The sequence below is a fragment of the Podarcis liolepis genome, assembly GCF_965112155.1.
Source record: "Podarcis liolepis genome assembly, chromosome: 5".
Lineage (NCBI taxonomy): Eukaryota > Metazoa > Chordata > Lepidosauria > Squamata > Lacertidae > Podarcis > Podarcis liolepis.
This window is the reverse complement of record NC_139556.1, coordinates 78,579,975-78,601,725: the sequence shown is the minus strand read 5'-3', so window position 1 is coordinate 78,601,725 and position 21,751 is coordinate 78,579,975. Positions and strand designations below refer to the sequence as shown.

General features: G+C 43.5%; 2 protein-coding genes across 11 annotated transcripts in view; one reads left to right on the top strand and one right to left on the bottom strand.

Annotated features, from left to right (window-relative positions):
• The window catches only part of GYG1 (glycogenin 1), a 33,704-nt gene extending 13,251 nt beyond the window's left edge, over nucleotides 1-20,453 (bottom strand). For 2 of the 10 annotated variants that reach the window (XM_083504434.1, XM_083504435.1), the window contains exons 1-5: nucleotides 20,322-20,453; nucleotides 9,647-9,782; nucleotides 5,935-6,109; nucleotides 4,802-4,964; nucleotides 4,351-4,404 (exon numbers count right to left, since the gene is read on the bottom strand). In XM_083504434.1, the coding sequence (XP_083360560.1) occupies nucleotides 4,351-4,404; nucleotides 4,802-4,964; nucleotides 5,935-6,109; nucleotides 9,647-9,782; nucleotides 20,322-20,328 (535 nt within the window). In that variant the 5' untranslated portion in view covers nucleotides 20,329-20,453. Of the gene's footprint in view, nucleotides 1-4,350; nucleotides 4,405-4,801; nucleotides 4,965-5,934; nucleotides 6,110-9,646; nucleotides 9,783-14,265; nucleotides 14,390-14,467; nucleotides 14,616-20,321 lie in introns of those variants that run through there. The other 8 variants (XM_083504436.1, XM_083504437.1, XM_083504432.1 and 5 more) reach the window with 6 other exon arrangements.
• The window catches only part of CP (ceruloplasmin), a 174,932-nt gene that overhangs the window by 111,491 nt on the left and 41,690 nt on the right, over nucleotides 1-21,751 (top strand). The window lies entirely within an intron of this gene.

Here is a 21,751-nt window from a genome sequence, read left to right as displayed (position 1 = left end):
CCAATGCAAGCAATTCCGAAAGTTAGAAAGTAACTTTAGTAGCAAATTTAATCTATGAGAATGCAGCCCTAGAATGCTTTCCCCCCTGCTCCAGACTAGCTAGGGTGGCATTCCCATGGTAATCCATTCATGGTGGTGTCAGTATCTAGTCTGCATGTATATTTTATAGCAAGCTGAAGCCAATTCAACTGTGCAGCTATGAACAGAAGCAAAGCTTTTGCTTCTAAGTAGTGTAAATAGCCTTTCCCGAGGCAGAATTCCCATGTACTTGAACCAGACAATATCATAGCAAAGAACAACCATCATCTTCACCATTACCTACACAGAGAATTTTGTTAAAGAACAAAAGCATTCCATCACAAGCAGCAGAGTTTAGCCTTGTTAACAATGAAAATGATGCTATACAAACAAGCAAGCAAGCTCAGGGGTGTCACCCAATGTGGAATGTCTAATTTATGTGACTTCTTGAGCCCTGGGGGCTCTTTCCTACTGCACTATCTTGCTTGCAATACATTATGGCCCTGTTGGGTGTGCCCATGCAAGTGGCCAGCCTAAACAAGAAAAGGATGCATTTATTTATAAGCCTATCTCCTAGCAAAAGGGTTTCCCTTGAAGGTTCAAGCAAGCCTAGTGCACCTTCACATTAAGCTAGCCTTCCCCCAGGTGATTCTGCTTCCCCAAGTTCAGGTTCTCTTTTTTCCAAGAAATACTCAATATCCCATACTTTCTGAGCATACTCAGTCCACACTGGACTTTTGTTGGGGGGTCCCTCATTCATTTTAACTTTTGCAAATGTCAGGGTTGCCCTTCTACAATAATTCTGTTCACTACAGCAGTGTTCCCCAACCTGGGGCCTCCAGCTGTTTTTGGACTACAATTCCCATCATCCTTGACCACTGGTCTTGCTAGCGAGGGATGATGGGAGTTGCAGTCCAAAAACAGCTGGAGGCCCAAGGTTGGGGAACACTGCACTACCGCAATTGTGAAGCCACCATCGGGCAAGCATGATGAACAACAAACCTCTCCCCACCCAATCTTTACGATGTGGAAGTTAGCAAGGATGGTCCTAGCAATTGCTTGGTGATCCTGGTCACCTCCCCATGTCCAAAGCTGGGAGGAAGGCTGCAGAACCAAGGCAGCTGGGGGCTGGAAACTGGCAGCTGATCTTCCCCGACAGCCTTTTCTGCTTGGTCACTGCTGCCTGAAGGTGCTCCAAACATCTTTGCTTGAGCTACTACTATGCTTCCTTCCCTATCAGCTCTTACAGTAGAGGCTGCCTAACGGCACTCGAGGCAACTTCAAGCTGGAACACAACCAGCCTGGAAAAGGCTGGAGTGTGCAAATGTTTGACTTGGCAACACAAATAGTAACTTTCCCCTCTTGTTTCCCATTATCTCCAGTCATTTCTCTACCCAAGTTCACTCTTAGAAGCAGTAATTACCTTTTGGTCCATCCAATTCTATAATAGATGTTTGAACCCTTGTGTTAAGTAGCATGGCTGAAGATATTTGTTTTAGAGTGGTCTGAATGGGAAATTTTCATCTCTACCACTCTTCTCTGCCAGGGATTGAATTGGTTCCAAAATAAATAAATAAATGACTGAAGCCTTTAGAAGCATTTTGAAGACCTGGAATATTATTTTAACCTTCTTTCTATGCACACTGAGAGTTAGTGGGATTTAGTACGACAGTGGAGACCATGATTCATATCTCCACTCACCCAGGAAGCTGGTTGCGATTCCTTGGGCCCATCACCTTCCCACAGGCTAATCTACTTAACAGGTTTGTTTGTAAAGATAAAAAAAATAGGGAGTGGGGACAATGTTTGCTACCTTGAATCTCTTGGAGGAAAATGGGATATCATGCAATATGATGAGAAGGGAGATATAAACACATAACAGAAACTATTTTAACATTTTGTTTAAAAGCTTGGCTGACGTATTTATAATGGTGAAATATTATTCCTGCAACAGGATTCAACAAGTCAATCACGGGTGATTTGTTAGATGTATTAGCCAGGGACGAGGGGGCAAGTATTCAAAAGGCAGGAGTGAACATGAAACGCAACCTCCCCCTGCTCAAATAAGCTGTCTGAAGCTATATATAACATAGCTCTACCCCTCTGAGTTGTAGCTGCAGGCAGCAGTGCTCAACTTCCATTGATAAGGCAGCTGCATCTTTCTCCTTATCTGCATCTTTGGAGATAAGGAAGGCGTAAATCAGGCTTCCTCAACCTCGGCCCTCCAGATGTTTTGAGACTACAGTTCCCATCATGTCTGACCACTGGTCCTGCCAGCTAGGAATCATGGGAGTTGTAGGCCAAAAACATCTGGAGGGCTGAGTTTGAGGAAGCCTGGCATAAATGCCTTCCAGCCTTAATCTGACAATTCACTGCAAAGAACTCCATGAGCAGGTACAGTGAGGGGGGAAAGTATTTGATCCCCTGCTAAATTTGCCTGTTTGCCTTTTGACAAACAAATGACCAGTCCATAATTTTAATGGTAGGTTTATTGTAGCTGTGAGAGACAGAATAACAGGAAAAACCCCCAGAAACCCAGAAGACAAAAGAGATTGATGTGCATTATAATGAGTGAAATAAGTATTTGATCCCTTTGCAAAATATGACTTACTACTTGGTGGCAAAACCCTTGTTGGCAATTACAGAGGTCAGACATTTCTTGTGGGTAGCCACCAGGTTTGAACACATCTCAGGAGGTGATTTGTCTCACTCCTCTTTGCAGATCCTCTCCAAGTCAGTAAGATTTCGAGGCTGATGTGTAGCTACTCAAACCTTCAGCTCCCTCCACAGATTTTCGATGGAATGACGGTCTGGAGTCTGGCTAGGCCACTCTAAGACCTTAATGTGCTTCTTCTTGAGCCACTCCTTTGTTGCCTTGGCCGTGTGTTTTGGGTCATTGTCATGCTGGAATACCCATCCTCGACCCATTTTCAATGCCCTGGCTGAGGGAAGGAGGTGCTCACCCAAGATTTGACGATACATGGTCCCGTCCACCGTCCCTTCGATGTGGTGAAGGTGTCCTGTCCTCTTAGCAGAAAAACACCCCCAAAGCATAACATGTCCCCCTCCATGTTTGATGGTGGAGATGGTGTTCTTGGGGTCATAGGCAGCATTCCTTCTCCTCCAAACACGGCGAATTGAAGTTGATGCCAAAGATTTTGGTCTCATCTGACCACAACACTTTCACCCAGTTCTCTGGGTCATTCAGATGTGCATTGGCAAACTGCAGACAGGCCTGTACATGTGCTGAATTGAGCAAGGGGACCTTGCGGGCTCTCAGTCTTTCACGGCACAGTTACCAACTGTTTTCATGGTGACTATGGTCCCAGCTGTCCTGAGATCATTGACAAGTTCCCCCTGTGTAGTTCTGGGCTGCTTCACCACCGTTCTCCTGATCATTGCAACTCCATGAGAGGAGATCTTGCATGGAGCCCCAGGTTGACAGTTATTTTGTGTTTCTTCCATTTGTGAATTATTGCACCAACTGTTGTAACCTTCTCACCAAGCTGCTTGGCAATAGTCCTGTAGCCCAGTCCAGCCTTGTGCAGGTCTACAATCTTGTCCCTAACATCCTTGGACAGCTCTTTGGTCTTGGTCATGGTGGCTACTTTGGAATCTGCTGGATTGCTTGCTTCTGTCGACAGATATCTTTTGTACAGGTACTGTGATGAGCTGGGATTCCAGGTAAGACCTCTCCTTTACAGCAGGTGCTTCTAATCTCAGCTTGTTACATACAGTGAAGATACCAAGTAGCCTGACATCTGGCTGGTTGATAGGGGATCAAATACTTATTTCACTCATTATAATACACATCAATCTCTGATTTTTGTCTTCTGGGTTTCTGGGGTTTTTCCTGTTATTCTGTCTCTCACAGCTACAATAAACCTACCATTAAAATTACAGACTGGTCATTTCTTCCTCAGAGGGCAAACGGGCAAATTTAGCAGGGGATCAAATACTTCCCCCCTCACTGTATTCTGGGTGACTATAGAGGGTTTGAAAATGTGGTACCCCACTTCCTGCTATGGGTGCATTATGCAAAATGCATTACGGCACTCCCAGCTCTCTACATGCTAGTTTTGGAACTGGTTTTTCCACACTGTTCTGCAATGGTCAAAAGAGGGTTCCCTTGATTATACCATTCTCCCAGCAGATATATAATGGCACTTGCACAGCAAAGGAGCAACCAGTGAGATTTCCCTTCTAGTTCTGTTCTCCAAAGCATTTGCAACACTTCCTATTTGACTATTGAGCGACTGACTTTTTATAAGTTAAAGCCATCCAAAAGTAGCCATGCTTTAAAATATCAGTTTTCCTGTTTTAATTATTTACTTGTTGGCTCACGCCATGACTTGGGTTCCATGTCCGGTAAGAAAGCTGGCAGAACTAGGAAATAAAGCAGCGTTGGTTTTACATGGAACAGAACCACAAGAACCACCATCAGATATATGAAAGCTCTTGGCAGTTAAAGGAAAAATCTGAAGCTTTGAAAGATTCTCTCCTTGTAGTTATTTCAATCAAATACAGACAGCCGATTTATCGACAGATTACCTACTTTCCTCTGACTGCACTTCAGTCAATTTAAGGAAATCTTATTAATGTTTCATATATCCATTGAACTAAAACCTCAATCTATAGAAAGCTTTCAAAAAGCACAGTGTCGTTCAAGCATTAAATATTTCCTACGTAGTGGTTTTTTTTTGAGTCACAGTACAACATTCACAAAGTATTTTTTTTAAAAAAAGCTCTTCCCACAACTGCTCAGAACCAGTTAGGCACATACCATCAAAGCTGCCTTTCTCTGTTGCAAGTTGTAACAGCTGATTGAATGTTTCAATGGAAGGCCGATAGACAAAAACTCCTGAATTGAAACAGTCTGGCCAGCCTGGATCTGGCGCTGCTGAAAGCTCTTCTCTTTCAAAAAGTTCATCAATATTTGACAAAACCTAGTAGGCAGGAAGAAAGTTTGGGGGTACAAATTTAGTATTCCGGTCGTGAATGCAATGATATAAGTCCCCTTTCTCAGAGTACTGCACTTGATACCTGGGCATAGTTTTTCCCTGGGGAAAAGTACTATTCGCTCTATAGGATGCACCCAACCATAGGACACACCTTGTTTTAAAGGGGGAGAACAAGAGAAAAAAAATCTCCCCCTCTCTGCTCAGCGCCCTTTCAGCAAAGCGGCAGGAGAAATGGAGACCCTTCCATTTCTCCTCCGACTTGGCTGAAGGGGCGCTGCGCAGCTCTCCCTCTCTGCTGAAGCCAGGAGAGTCGTGCTCTCCAGGCTTCAGCGAAAGCAACGCGAAGCCTCCGGAGCGCGGAGGGAGTGCTCCCTCTGTGCTTTGGAGGCTTCGTGTTGCTATCGCTGAAGCCAAGGAGCCTGCATTCGCTCCATAGGACGCACACACACATTTTCCCTTGATTTTTGGAGGGGGAAAAGTGCATCCTATAGAGCAAAAAATACGGTACATTTCACTCTATGCAGTCAAGCTCCAAGAACTTCTTCCTTGCAACTGCAGAAAAACCATGTTGCCCTTACTTGCCCAAGCTTTGCAATAGTGAGAAGAAACTGCTTTCTAGACAATGCAGGCACTTCTGGGATTCTGTGAGGTTGCCCCACAGCTTACATTAGGAATTTCTCATGCAACCTAGCTTCTGTTCTTAGGATGACATCACTGCCCATATACTGGCAGAGGAAGGAGATGCTGCTGGCACAAAAGAGCTGGGTGCATTCAATGCTGTGGATTAAGTTTAGCTTCTCTTGCAGGAGGCTGGTGAGCACACAGGTCTCAAGTCAAGCATGGCAAAACAGTTTGTTTTAATAATACGCACACGACTCAAGTTGCTGCATAAATATCCACCTAAAACTTTAAGAGATCCAGCAAACAAATGTGTTCTTAAACAAGTAGTACATACCATCGTGTCTGCATCCATGAAAACGCATTTTGAGTACTGTATTAGTTCCCAGCAATGGAGTTTTGTCAATGTAATACCAAGCTCGGGCCTTTTCAACAGTGCAAGATGGGCTGAGTCTCCGCTGTCCAAGACATCCACTGGCTTTACTTCATCAAAAACTTTTTCCAATACTTTCCTATTGAAACGAATGGTCATAATTTTCATCAATGCTCAGTGCTTGCTCTCAACCATATTAACTCCCACCTCTCCACAGATCTTTTGAGAAAGGAGATTGCTTCATTCCATTTCTGCTCAAGAACACATCTTTAGGAATTTGCCTAGACATGTGGCAACTTTCTAAAGAGCACACCTTCAGGTAACGCTCTTGAAAGGCCGTGAATTGGTAGCATAGAAGGACTGTCAGCATATATAGGACCTGCATAAACCCACAAAGACATATGGGTCTGAAAGATCTAGGAACACACTTGATAAGACAGCTGGCTATTTTAAGCTGCAGGAGCTGAGGAAGGAGCTTTTCAAGACTGTGCAAAGACTTCTGGGCAGCAGCTGAGATATTCATACAATATCCAATTTGGTTACAGAATACACTTTACATCAGCACTGTTGGAACACCAATAAAATTTAAAAAATGAAGCTCCTACGATATTTTGATTCTGCGCTATTATGTTGTAGCAATGACTGTTTCATTTGGACACTGGACCTTGCTGCAGTGCACTTACAATTTGTGTAATTCCTTCAGTTCCCTCTAAATCCATATGACATTTTAGAGAGGGACTTCTAAAGATTAGGTTTTATGGAAATGCTTATGTAACACCTTTTTTATTATGTATGTATAGTAAACACACCATTTACATTGCATGTAAAAAGCAGCTACTAAAACATGACACATAATATATTTGAGTGATCAACTGCTGCATGCACAAAAGGGTTAAATGCACAAGCAACTATGCTGTTAATAAACAGGAAAGCATTCTACAACTCTACATTTGAAGAGTATTGAGACAATATCTGAACATTTGTATTTCTACTGTGCAGAGTCAACTTTGGGTAAGACAGGGGACCTCTTCGCCAAAAACTGTAATTGAAGACCAATCAAGACAAGGCCTGGTTTTGTAGTTCTTTGATATCAGATGCTTAAATTGCTTCTTCAAATTCAAAGCTTATTAAAAAACATGATACTGCAAGCAGTAGCATATTGGGGATGTTTCTCACGTTACCTTCTGCTGCTCTATTCCTCACTACAAAAGTAAAAAAATATCCTTCCACTAGCACCTTAGGGACCAACTAAGTTTGTTATTGGTATGAGCTTTTGTGTGCATGCACACTTCTTCAGATACCAACACAGCTACCTACCTGTAACTACAAAAGCAGTTTCAGAATCCTCAGACCACAGAGAATATGATTATTGTAGCAATCCCTCCCCATGCTAGTATTACCCCAGCTTCTAGGAGGAATGGTGCTGGTGTGTGGAGGAGCTGCAGTGTGGGATGTTAGCACTTGGATAGTATACAGGTTGTAACTTGCACTGTGGGAGAGGAGGGAGACAAGCCAGGCAGCCAGCTAAACCAGCCCCTAATTGTTAACTTCATCACTGCCACCAAGTGGATATTATTTTTCTTTGCCTCTACTAAACAGCCTTTTAACCAGCCCAACCAACTCCCAATACCATGCAGAGCAACATGGCACTTAAGGCATGGGTCAATGGCACAGATCAATTCCTCCCCACCCCCAACAAAACAGAATCATAGAATTGCAGAGTTGGAAAGGACTGTGAGGATCCTGCAATGCAGAAATCTTTTGCCCAAATACAGTACAGTGGTACCTCGCAAGACGAATGCCTTGCAAGACGAAAAACGCGCAAGACGAAAGAGTCGTTCCGCAAGACGAATTTCCCTATGGGCTTGCTTCGCAAGATGAAACGTCTTGCGAGTTTGTTTCCTTTTTCTTAAAGCCGCTAAGCCATTAATAGCCGCTAATAGCCGTGCTTCGCAAGACGAAAAAACCGCAAGACGAAAAAACTGCAAGATGAAGAGACTCGCGGAACGGATTAATTTCATCTTGCGAGGCACCACTGTATGTTGTAAAGTTTTGTAAAGCAAAATGTTGAATGGCTTGAGGAAATAATTTTAGAAAAAAAGTAATCTTACAGTCTGAATTAAAAAGATTTTTTCTAGATCTTTTCCTTAACCAAGACAATACTTATCAAATTGCATCCCTAAGGTCAGCTGCTAACTCCCGTGATGGGCCTCTTTTGGTTCCCTCTGCTGCAGTGTCCAACAACTTTCAATAGTTCCAATCTTTTTGCAGCTTTTCAAACTTCTGTCTCCACCACGCTTTTCCTCTGCAGCTTCTGCAGCAGTAACTAAGTCCATCCCAAGTGAATGGTAGACCAAATTTCTAGAGTTTAAACCATTTACAAACTCTAGAAAAAGAAATGCTCTTGTATGATGTTTCATGCACTTGACACCACATTTTAACCAAGGAACTACAGCTCCTATGACATGCAATTTTGGTGCACCAGTTCAGGCCACAGATAGTGGAAATAATTCACATGCAGGTAAAACAATCGAGTTGTGACAACTGCTGTGCTGTCAAGTTTCTTTCATGTTTGGCATACCATTTAGAAGTCGGAGTAGTTTTCACAGGAAGAGGATGTAGTTCAGTTAATCAAATCATTCCTTTTAACTAGATTTTCCATATACAATCCCAATTCTGCCCCCAAGAGATCAAATAGTTTATTAGTTATCTACTTTCTGTTCCAACCTGTACCTGGGGATCCAATAATTGCATAGGTCTTTGTATTACAGTATTTCCAACATCCGTGGGCAGATTGACTAGATCTTGTGAAGCAGACATCTGTACATGCATTATTTCTTTTGGACTATATGATCAGAAGCACATTGGTCCTCCAGATGTGAGGGAAAACTAGTGCCAACACCAGGCTACAAATTCGCTTGATTAGAATAAATTTCTAGGCAGTCCTCCCACGATACAGCGGCTGCCTTATACAAGAATGAAGAAACAGGGTGCACTGTTATTGGTGGTGGCAACAACTTTGGAAGGAAATGCCTAGGAGAAACAAGCCATGAAGACTGGCATTATTGTTTAACTGCTGGTGGAGGGAGGAGTAAACTATCTCAGCACAGCTTCAGTTTTTTGACTTGAATGGGAATTTCTCTTCCAATTAGAATTAATAGGGATTTTATTGGGGAGGGAGAAATAAGTCACAGCTGTTTTGTTTCCTTTCAGTAAAAAAATTGTAAAGGATATGCTACTGTGTTAACAGATATTTCCATTTGTCTAGCTAAAACAAAATCAGCCCAAAAAATGCTCCTAAAGAGAGTTCACCTAGTTCAGTTTCCCTCTACAGTAGAACCTCTACTTACATTCCGCTCTACATATGCCAGTTCCAAGTTGCAACTGCGGCAAACCCGGAAGTAAACACTGGGTTTGCTGTGATTTGCGCACACGCAGAAGAGGCTGCCACTGCCTGCACATGCGCAGAAGCGGCCATCTGCACATGCGCAGAAGTGGGCCGCTGCCGCCTGCACCTGCGCACAACAGCACTTCTGCAACCCATTTCACCATAAGGAGGGGCCTCCGGAACAGATTGTGGTTTTGAGTAGAGGTTCCACTGTACTAGGCAGAGACTGACCCCAGCTTCTTATTTTAGTGGCATGACTAGTCAAGTATTGTATGTTATACACCTTACCTCATGGGATCCGAGACATGGGGAGTGATCAGTACCGTCAGCTTCTTTGTTGTTCTGTGGTTTCGCAGTGAGGACCCCAGTACAAGTGCTCCTTTCACATATGAATCGTTTGTGGCGAGTGTCACAAAAGACTGGTCTTAAGGAGAGAAAAAAGACACATTAAATCACATTAGTAGCAAGTACTGGAGGAGTTAGGGTTCATTATATGTTCTTGAGTTCAGCACAAAGGATCTCATTCTCAGACTAACTAAAACCTCCAAATCTCAGGAGCAGCATGTATCTAAATAATGGTTTCTGGAAGACAACAGAGAGGGCTGGTGCCTTCATCCTCCTGCATCAGCCTGGCCAAGTGGGAACAGAATATGGGACAGACCCTTGCCTGCTCCAGCAAGGCTTTTAAGTTAACTTTATTTCACATGCATAATGCAAGACGCTTTCATTCCATTAATGTTCAGCTTGGACATTTAGGATATGGGAGTTCATGGGACATATCCTATAGTGAGTGGAAGTTAACCCCAGTTTGCCAAAAATATTCCTTTTGTGTGCTTTATATTTGAATTCTTTTGCAACAAAGAAGACACAATTTAACTAGATCCTCCACAGACTTCTAGCAGCTCAGTTTGCAGACTTGTAACTTACAGAGTTCTAGTTGTTACCAGCCTTTGTCAAATGCATCTGATGTTTTCATTTATACCATTTGACCACAAATTAGAAAACACGTATTAATCTCTGGAGTCGGGTGGAATATGTAGACTAATATTCCTACTTACTAAAGGATGAATTCTTATGCTTGAGCATAGCATGATCTTAGTAACTTCGTCCCAGTAATAAATCACTGTTCTCTACAGTCTCAGTTGGGCAATAGCTGACATTCCATCTTTTTAGCAGCTTTAGCTATTCATCCTTACTCAGTGTTTAATTGCTGTTACAATCTGCACAGTGTGGTGCCAAAGTTTTAAATATTTACATCTTACACAGAGTACGTTTAAGGTTCTGGCTGTGGAAGCTGGAACGCTTTGCCTATTAAGCGGGTCCAAATTTCAATTTTTAAACTACTACTGCTACTAGCCATACTGCTTAGAGTTCTCTGTATACCAGCTGAACAACCTATTTTCACCACCTTTACTGTAACAATTTGGGCTGTTGGCAAGTTAAACTAATGGAATATGCAAAAATGGCAATTAAATTAAGAAGAAGAGACGATAATGAATTTAAGGAAGAATGGAAAAACTATTGCATATATACAGAAGCAATGTACACAGGTTAATACATTAGCAGGGTTTTAAGATTACTTGTAATTTTATTATGAATGGATAATCAGTGATTTAAATATGATACAAACTTAATTATGGACACACAGTATCTTGATAAATAATAGAACCAAGGAAGGGATTAGAAGGAAGTCAATTTGTTTTTTGTTTTTTTGGGAAAACCAATAAAATGTTATTTAAAAAAATAAAAATTTGGGCTGCTATAGGACCAGGCTATAAAACAGAGCCTTGAACTGAGGAGCAAATCAGTTTGCATACCAGTATGTTAATAGATACACACCCACTCTTTAAGCTGCTGGGCTGTATCTTGTGCTGTGCATGCACAAGTGGAATGGACAATAGCTCACCCTGTAGCCCTCGATGCACCCCCCCAAATGTGTTTGAGGGCCCCCCAGCCTCAGCAACAGATTTTGGGGGCACATGGGGGCCTGCACAGGGGTGGAGAAGAATTACAAAGTCCCAGTGGCTGAAATGAAGTCTGCTTCTGCAACACTGGGTTTCAATGCATAGCAATGTTTTGAATTGAAATCTTTGCAGCTTGTTGCAAACCAGCTTAATTCTGTCTGCAAAAGGGGAACCCTTAAGTCTGCATGATTACTAGGAAACCTGTGCAGCAATTCAGATTGTGTAAGTCACACCAGAATAGCTAACGCAAGACAAACTCTGAACTGTACTAATTTTCTTGAACGCATGGTACTTCCTGCTTAAGTAAGGGAGAGCAGTGCAACTCCCTTTATGTATAATAAAGGCATATATAATATTCCATTTAGCTGGATGCAGGCAGACTGATGCAGTCTGGAGGTATTTCAGAGTCTAAAGATCTATAGCTGTGACTTGAGTATTTAAAGCTTTAGAAGCTCTTGCCCATATCAAGTTCCCTGGTTTGCAAATGTGCCCAAAAGGTTGACAATCTAGACCCATTCCAGTCTGGGTTCAGGCCCAGATTTGGAACTGAATCAGACCTAATGGCTGTCTTTATTCTGAGAGGATGGGATGGAGGCAAAGGGTTGCAATGGTTTTGTACCAAGCTGGGAGGTAAATTCCAGAGAATAGCATTGGGTGGCTGTTGCTCTGCCAAGTGCCAATCATGCTGTGGGGAGCCACATGACACTATTTTGTACTCAATGCTTTTCAACACCTATTTGAAACCACCAAGAGGAGCCATTGGGCAATTTGGAACACTAGGTCATCAGTTCACTGATAACACCCAGCTCTACAAAATCTGAACCGGGTGTAGCCATGGACCATGGTATGGATGCTGCGAGGGACTGGATGAGGGCCAACAAACTGACGCTGAATCCTGGTAAAGTGAGTGGGCTCCATGGGAGAATGGCTTTGAGTCTGGGAACTGAGAAGTATACTTGATCCAGACAGGGTTGTCCTCCCTCTGAAGCAAAATGTGCAAATATGTTTTTGCTGCTAGAATTAAGCTAGTTTCCTTTCAGAAAAATGAAAAACAAACAACCCTTAAGACTAGTCAGGCCCAAATTATAAATAGATACAATGTCCCAGCTGAAGCTTCCCACCACGAATAGAAATGTTAGATTTAGGTAAGAAATCTGACATGTATGAACGTATAATTTTGCTATTGAGCTAAGAGCATTAAGACACAATCTCTCTCGCTTCAAGTTGCATCAGCTTCAGTGAAGGCGGTTCATACTTTGGTAATCAGCCATAGGCATCATGAATTTCCCAGACCTAGGAATGCTACATGAAGTCAAATCCTTCAAGGAAACATAAGCTGATAATTTTCCATCTAAGCCTAATAGGCTGTATAATGGAGGGCTAATTATGGTTATTAATTACATAATCTTGAATTACAAGTTTTTATAATTAATGTTGTTGCCTCAAATATTTGGCTAGGCTAAAGTTAAATTGTTAATGCTATGGTGAAGAGAATTTACTAGTTATGTTTCATATGCATCTAAAAGAGCTATTCTGTGCAGTGCTATGCCTGGAGGCTCAAGTTTAGCCACCTGGAGATTGAGCTACGGTACACTCAATACTAGCACTGGAGTGATTATATTATTATTATTATTATTATTATTATTATTATTATTATTATTATTACAAACATGTTTTTAGTTCTATTTCCAAAACATATATACCACCTATAAACCAAGGAATAGAGTGCTGCAGATGATACATGCAACTTTGGCAATGTTCTAAGTGCATGTAGTAGCATCTGGAGTGGAGGTAGGATGCTTAAACACAGAAATGATAGTTCATCGTAACTGGTACTGTTTCTCTTGGTGATGCAATTCTTGTCCTTTCAGCTTTAAGACCTAGCCAGAATTTTGTGGCATTACAGCAGAGATGGAGAGCCTGTGGTCCTCCAGATGTTACTAGACTCAAACTCCCATTCCAATCCCTGACCATTGGCCATGCTGGAAAAGGCTGGTGGGAGTTGGAGTCCAAGAACCTCTGAAGGACAACAGGTTCCCCAGTCCTACCCCAGGCACTCATGACTGGCCTACTGCCACTGCTAACAGTCCCCCCTGTCCTTGAGCATGAGCTCAATTTGCAAGTTGCCCATATTTATCCTGGCTGCTGGAAAAATCAAGTAACGCTACATCCATGATTGTTAAGTTCATGCAAGGCTCAGTGTCATCTGGCCTCAAAAACCCATGTTAAGGAAGAAAACAGCTTTAACCCGTATGCCAGTTATCAACCAGCTACTGCCCTTACTTCAACTTTCTCAGTTGGAGAATAATTAAATGCTGTGGCTACCAAGTGTCTGTAAGCACACCTGGATAATTTTCTTGAGCTACTGCGAATCTGAGTTCAAGTTCAGCACATACATCATTTGTGGTTTTGATTACAGTGGTACCTCTGGATGCGAACGGGATCCGTTCCGGAGCCCTGTTCACATCCAGAAGCGAACACCACCCGTGTCCACGCATCTGCCGTTCCGCCGCTCCTGCGCATGACGTCATTTTGACTGTCTGTGCATGCGCGAGCAGCGAAACCCGGAAGTAACGTGCTCCGTTACTTCCGGGTCGCCACAGCGTGCAACCCGAAAATACAGTGGTGAGAAGCAAGCCCATTAGCGGCTTAGCGGATCAGCTGATAAGCGGCTTAGGATCAGCTGATAAGTGGCTTAGCGGCTTGGGAAAAAGGGGGGGGGGAGGAAAAAAAACGCGCAGGAACTCGCAAGACATTTTCAGCTTGCGAAGCAAGCCCATAGGAAATTCGTTTTGCGAAGCACCTCCAAAACGGAACACCCTTTCGTCTAGCGGGTTTTCCGTCTTGCGAGGCATTCGTCTTGCGGGGCACCACTGTACTTATCCCGAAGCTACTTCAACCCGAGGTATGACTGTACTGAATTCTTCCTAAGTGCAATTGTACCCTCATTCCTTCTGTGAAGAGTTTTCTGTAACCTTTGATACTGTTGTTTGGAAGGTATTGACAATGTAACTACTTCGAGTAGCTCCGCTTGTTCCTGAGATGTCATGAGTAAAATCATCACAATCCTAGGACCGTCACACAAAGTTAATCAAGTCTTCTCTCTCCTTGGCTATTTGGGAGGGGGCTTCTAAGCAAAACATACACAAAGGTGATGGGCTGGATAATAAAGGTACAAGTCTAGAAATCTTGAGTCTTAGTAGCCAAGCCAAACCATGGCTTAGCTCCAGCTACTGAAGCAGCAGTGCCAGGGGAGCAGTGAAGTGGATGTAATCTTCTTTCTGGGTACCAGCACACTGGCTCATTCATGGTAATTCATTGTTTAGCTTACCATGATGTGCAAAAACACACCAGGATCTTTGGTCACAATGGCAGACAGTTGAAGGCCAGCCAACCAAAGCTCATGATGGCTCTATGACAAGAAGAGGAAACACTGGGACATCATCAGTGATGCATTTCATGATCCCCTCATCACCAGGCTTGCAAGAATGCTCCTGGATGTATTGCTGTGCTTGGAATTCTAAGCTGCATCAATAGGTAGGATCACCTGTCAGTAATTCTGGGCATGGCAAAGATGCACCTGAAGCAGGCAGGTTAGATGGGGCGGGGGAGGCAACAGCAGAACAGAAGCAGAAGCTGCTCTCCTGTTTTGTCCAAGTTGGAGAACTCATGTTTAATTAGGGTTTTAATGGGGTTTCACTATTCTACACCAGTATATTTAAGCCAGAACAGGTATGTTAAAAAATGCTCACTTGCCTTGGGTTGCAAAATGGGCAAACCTACCATTTTCACCTTGCAGCTGCAGGCAAGTACCTTCAGAAATGAACTATCAAATCAAGGACTATTGGGAAACATTGGTCCCAGAACAGACCTTATAGGGTGGCATTGCTTCGTAGATGTAGAATGCATGCATGTCTAAAGCCAAGCCGCTGTGGGAAAAGTAGACTAAAAAAATGTCCATGGTGTCACCATTTGACATAACATGCTTGAACAGGCCACACAGGATGCTCAGTCTTTAATGCATCCTTCCTTCAAGTAACCACACCCTGCTTGCATACATATTAGCTGCTTTTCAAGCAATGATGCACCTTTAATCTAGAATGTGAAATGTCAAGTGCGTGTGCATGTCTTTTGCCATCAACACATGTAACTCAAACCTCAGGCTTACCAAACTGTGGGGTAATTTCGAAACTTGCTACACAACAGAAAAGAAGTTACAAACACCTGATGGGGGGCATATATAATATGGCCCTGTTTCGTTACATTGCATTCTGAACTGCAGCCATTATTTCCTCTAGAGTGCCTCTGACCAGGTATAGAACAAAGAGATTGCGAACCATGTTATATGTTAGCGTTATTCCACATTCAACCATCTGTATTCTTTCGGGAAACTAAACTGAGGTGTTTCTGCTGGGGCTATGCTTCCCAGAAATACATGTGAGTAACATGAAGAGACAAGATTCAAAGGTGTGTCTCTACCGGTCCAAGATGAATATGCTTAAGGGCAGGAAACAGTACTGTCAAAAACATATCAAGCAGTGCTTATAATTCCTGACTCTTAACATGCCTAAAGCTTGAGTTTTGGAACTGAATAAATCTTGCTGTACATCTATAAGGTGGTTGCATGTGTCAATTAAAACTATACCTGTGTCATGGCAGGAATGCGTTTTCCCATAAAATGCTATTAGAAAAATGCTTCTGTATAGATATCTGGTAAGGTTTATGCTTCAGTAGGCTGTTGACCATTCATATTATTACACATGTATAAAAACAAAATCCCCATTGATTCCAAAGTCTTCAGACAGGCTATATTATGAAGGGCTACATATTACCAGACTATTATGGCAAGAAAAGCCTCACACCTCAGGTTCATATGATAAATTCAAATGGAGTAGTCGATCAAGACTACAGCTGCTGAATGAGAATAGCTGGGATCTGAATTGACAGTGACTAATCAGAAAATGTCTTGAGGTCACGGTGGGCAGCTCAATCAAAACAACTTTCTGTGCAGCAATGTGGAAAAAGAAATTCCATGCTGGAGATTATTTCCAGTCCCTTTCCTAAAAGGAATTGAGACTGTTCTAATGCTTTGCATGTGCATCTGCGGCATAGTCACATTTGGATTATTCAGTGCGTTTCCAATAGCTCCATCTCAGTAAAAAAAAAGGGGGGGGGGTAACCTTAGAACTGGAAGGTTTACAAAAAGCCATCTAGATGAACAGAGGGTCAGAAATAACTCCATAATGAAATGCAAAAGATTTAGGAATTCTTAGGGTGTATTGTTGTTGTTTTAAAGTGACCAAGGAGAACTACTAGATACTTACATAATTGTATGGTATGGAAAAAGTAGCTGTCAAAAGTACTGGCACTCAAGGTCACCTAGCCAACACAGACTGCAGTAGGTTTAACAGAGGCAAAAGGAAGTACTGATATAGCTTAGGGATGAGGAACCTGTGGTCCTCCAGATGTTGTTGGGACTCCAAGCTAATCAGCCCTAGCCAACATGGTTGAAGGTCATGGATGAAGGAGATGTGGTCCTACAATACCTGGAGAGCAACAACTTCATCTCTGATTTATGGATTTGCTACCAAAACATATGGTAATGGTCAATAACGTATATGGTAACTTAGATGGCTTTAACAAGGAGTGAGATAAATTCAGGAGAGGATGGCAGTTTAATGACTAAAAGGGACATCCTTATTCAGCAGCTGTATACTACTGAATTCCAGCTGCTGGAAGACAGTGGTACAAAAATGCTGTTGTTTTCATGCCCTTCTTCTCAGCTTCTAGAAGGCATCAAGCTCAGTATTATGGAAAGCAGGATTCTGTATCCTTGACAGTCTTATATTTCTGAATTGGGCATCCCTACCAAACCCTGTCAGACTCCTTATAAATTACTTGAAGGAACCATTGTCCAACAGCTTCTTCAAATTACAGAGCTCTAAAGCAGCTTTGCTGCCAGTTCTGTCCTTTCCAACCCAGCTAGATTTTCTCTAAGAAGAAAACTTGCTAGAAGCACCATCTTCCCATCTGAAGAGATATGGTTTCAACTGATTGCTGAAAGGCAGCCCTGTATAGAGAAGCTTAAGGTTTTTATATATGCTGGAAGCCACCCAGATTGGCTGGGGCAACCCAGTCAGTTAGGTGGGATACAAATAATATATTTATTTGTTGTTGTTGTTGTTGTTGTTGTTGTTGTTGTTGTTGTTGTTATCAATTATTACTATAATTATTAACAAGCTCATCAATACATACATATAAGAAAACATGGAATAGAATACTCCTCCATGAAATTCAAGGTTCATGGCATCATATATAAGCTACTTACAATTATAACTCTTATTAGGGTAGTGAGCTTAAAAAAAGAAAGCAATTTTCCATAAATGGCAACAAGTTTGAGGAAGATGGGTAGAAGCAGAAAGGCCATATTTAGGGTCATGTTTTGCTTATAAAAGGAAAGGTAGCTTTGTTTTGCACATAAGAACTGGGAAATACATTTATTAGGACCAACCAAAATGTCACCAGAGTAACAAAATTGCAGTAAGCTTTTGAGTTCAAGTTCTCTTTACTAGGTTACACAAAGCAAGTCATTGGGGAGACCAGGAAAAAAAAGTACAAAGATCCAGGCTAAAAGAATGCTGCAGTCTTGAGGTCTGTCTGCATATTCACTTTCAAGACAGAGGACATTGCAGGCTGAGTAAGTCACTCCCAGGTGTTAGGATTTCAACCTAGCCCATGGGCGGATTTACATTTGACAGGATGCTGTGGTCCCAAGACACACAGAGGAAATGCACACACATTTCACTTTTCCAAGGGAATCTGGATTTTGTCAGATTTAGTAGACCCCATCCAAGCTCTGAAAAGCACAAAGAGCTGAAATAGGAAACCACATCAGTGATTCCTGTCTTAACAAACACTTACCAATATCAGTTGCTTTCCCCATTTTAAGAACTGACCCGTAAGTGGTGCGAACCTCTACAATCAGTACATTCAGATAAAACTGCATTATCTGCTCATCCATCACAACAATTTTTATGTGAAGTGACAGAAGTGATCCCTCTTCCCTCTCAATGTCATCTGGGGTGGAGCAGTGGCGGCGGCAGCAGCAATAGTTTTATAAGAACCATGGCTGTGAAGTCTCAAAACCAGGTGCCCATGGCAGAATGAACCTACATGTGACCCTTCAGCAGCTAAACTTTAGTGAGTGCACACATATCTACACAAGAAGGTCTTCCATTGTGTTTCTCCTCTGGAGGAGGAATTAGCTCTGCCATCCCTGAGGCAACCACAGGAAGCATAGAAGGGATGGTTTGCGGTTGAGTGCTAGCCGAGTCCGGGAAATAAAATAATCCAAAATCATGCTGGAATTGGATTAGCATCAGTGGTTGCCATAGAGGACATGTGGAATTAGTATTCTGTATAAAATGGACCTATAATTTATATGCATTCTGAAAATATATATGCTACATTTTCTATTCGGAGGGAGTGTATGCAATTGGATATTGGTATACAATCAAAATAAATGGGGTGGGAAGAGGCAACTGTCTTTTTCACAAGGGCCCACAATGGAAGTACCCTGGTTAGCATCTGCCTATAGTTGTCTGGAGGTGGTTATTGCATGTAGGAAGACATCACATTGACCTAATATTTACCTGCAGCTGCAGGTTCCTACTCCACTCATGTTGGGCTCCACTGCCATGCGCAAGGGGCCAACTTTTCTAATATTCAAATAAATTAAGCTGCTCAGCGTGTTCCAAGTCATTATCAATTGGGGGGGGGGGCTTAAAAAAACCCCAAGCAGGCCACAGATTGAAAGATACAGGAACAGTTGCAACACAGGTTTTAAGGACAGGGAGTTACAAGAGCCATTGATTGCATTCGCTAGTATCCAGTACAGTGGTACCTTGGGTTAAGTACTTAATTAGTTCCAGAGGTCCGTACTTAACCTGAAACTGTTCTTAACTTGAAGCACCACTTTAGCTAATGGGACCTCCTCCTGCTGCCGCGCCGCCGGAGCCTGATTTCTGTTCTCATCCTGAAGCAAAGTTCTTAACCTGAAACACTGTTTCTGGGTTATCGGAGTCTGTAACCTGAAGCGTATGTAACCCAAGGTACCACTGTAGTAGATCCCTCTGTTTTAAAAGTGCAGCAAGCTTTCGGGTTACACAAAAGCTTCCGGGTTACACAAGTGAAGAAGCTTTCAACTCGCTAGCACCTGATCCAGACAGACATCTGACCCGTTTGGGGATCATTCTGGCTAGTTAACAGCATCAGTTGCAACCCGAGACAGATACCAATAGGTTTCAACGGTAAGCAGGAGAAGAGAAAGTAATGTTAGGCAGCAGGCCCTCTCTGTGGTAAAGGAAGTCTGTGTGTATGTTGTTGTTGTTGTTGGGGGGTGCAAACAAGGAGGTTCTCTCTCCCCCCCCCCTCCTTGGAATGAGCAAGAAACGGACGAGGGAAGCCAGTATCACCTGCTAATTAGAGCGGGGGTGGGGGTGGAGAGATGATTAAGAGGAATCAATTTTCCACATGGTGACCTTTACCATTCAGAGCCCACCAGCCACTGCAGGGGCGAGAGGGGGGAGGGCGTCCAGAACAAGGGAGGGCAAAGCGTCCGCAGGCATTCGAGCCCCCCTACCTCACGCGCCAGCCCCGTTCACGAGCCAGCCTAAAAATAGGAGCCGCCATGACCAAAAGGGAGCAGCTGGGGTCTCCCCGGACAGTGCGAGCGCGCGCGCTGACTGGGCCGCCAAGCGCCGCTCGCGCTTCCCAGTGAAGGAGCCCTCCCGGCTCGGGCAGCGCGCACAACGCGGAAGAGGCTGGCGCTGCTCGTCAGGCACCCTGGGCTGGAAGGGAACGCCTGGCCCGAGGCGACGGGGCGCGGAAAGCCCCCGGGCAGGAAGCCCAGGCAGCCGCGAGAGCCTCCCCCCGGGGCTGACGGCGCGCAAGCAGGAGGAAGGAAGCGCCTCGAGCCCGTTCCAGGGCAAGAGCCTTACCTGCCATGGCGCTCCAGTCCAGGGACCCGCTGCGCAGATACGGCTGCTACAACTACCTTCGCTCTCTGTCGCCAGCCCCACGCCTTATATACGGGCAGGCGGGGCCCGGCAGGAGGGGCGGGGCTTCAAGGGATGACCAAAACGGGAACGGCCACAGAGGGGCGGGGGCAGGAGGAGGGAGCGTGCGTGCGTGACGTGGACGGAATGGTCCTCGGAAGCGCGCAACCTTCAAAATCTGACGGGCGCGCTCCTGTCTCTCGCGGAGGAAGCCGGGCAGATGTTCGTCAGGTGAAGCGTCTCCTCGCTCAGGCAGAACTGTAGCGCGAGAAGCTCTTCGCCTGACTAGCGTCAGCCTATTTTATTTTATTTTATTTTATTTTATTTTATTTTATTGGAGTACCCTGCTAAAGACAAACGCTTGAGGCAGAGCCGTAGCTACGGGGATGGGGGCTAGCCAGATATTTTTTTGGCCCCGGGTGAAGCTTATACAAGCGTTTCATCTTCCTCTCTCACAATAGTAGAGGATTATTGGACCAACGACTTCCCATTCAGGACAATGGCTTCTGTTATTCCATTGCTGATTAGATATGGGAAATCAGCCACATATTCAGGGATTTGGCCTCAATTCCACCCCCCCCCCATTATTATGGGCTGGTAGCCCAGACTGGGCCTACTGGCTATTCTGGACTTTGTGAAATGCACCGATTCTCCCAGGGTTGTGTGGAACAAGAGCAAGGAAGTTTCAGATCTTTGCTCAGCCATGAAGCTCACTGAGTAACCTACCCTACCGCATAAGGTTGTTATAAAAGGGCAGAAAGAATAATGCATGCCACCTTGGCGGCTGCACCCACTTTGGAACTCCCTCCCCAGAGAAGCTGGACTGGCAGCAGACATCTTCTGCCAGCGGGTGAAGACTGTTTTATTCCAACAGGCTTTTGGCAACTGTTTTCTCAAGAAGAAGGCTTTTAATCCTGCCAAGGTGTTTTTAACTCTCTGTATTTTAATAGATTTGTGGGGTTTTTAAAATTCTGTTGTCCTTTAATTGCTTTTTAATTATCTTTTGTATGCTGTTTGTATTTTATCCGTGTTGTTTTAATTTGTGTAAAAGACACCTTGAGTCCTGGTCTGGGGGAAAAGGTGGGGCATAAATAAATATAATGACATTACCACTACTACTACTAAAATAATAAATCAATACCATTGTCACTTTTCAATGAAAACAGCCTCCTCTCAGTTTGTCATGGCCAGAGGTGGTGATGGGGAAGCAACTATGGGTGCATAGAATTAGTTGCATGGACCTTTGGATCATGGCCAATGTTCATTGGCTCCAAGTATTCATTGTTCCAATGCATAGACTTAATGCATTGATCTCATCCGATGTAAAGAGCCTGACAAGGACACACCCAGAATTTGAGAATATCTATTTCCAT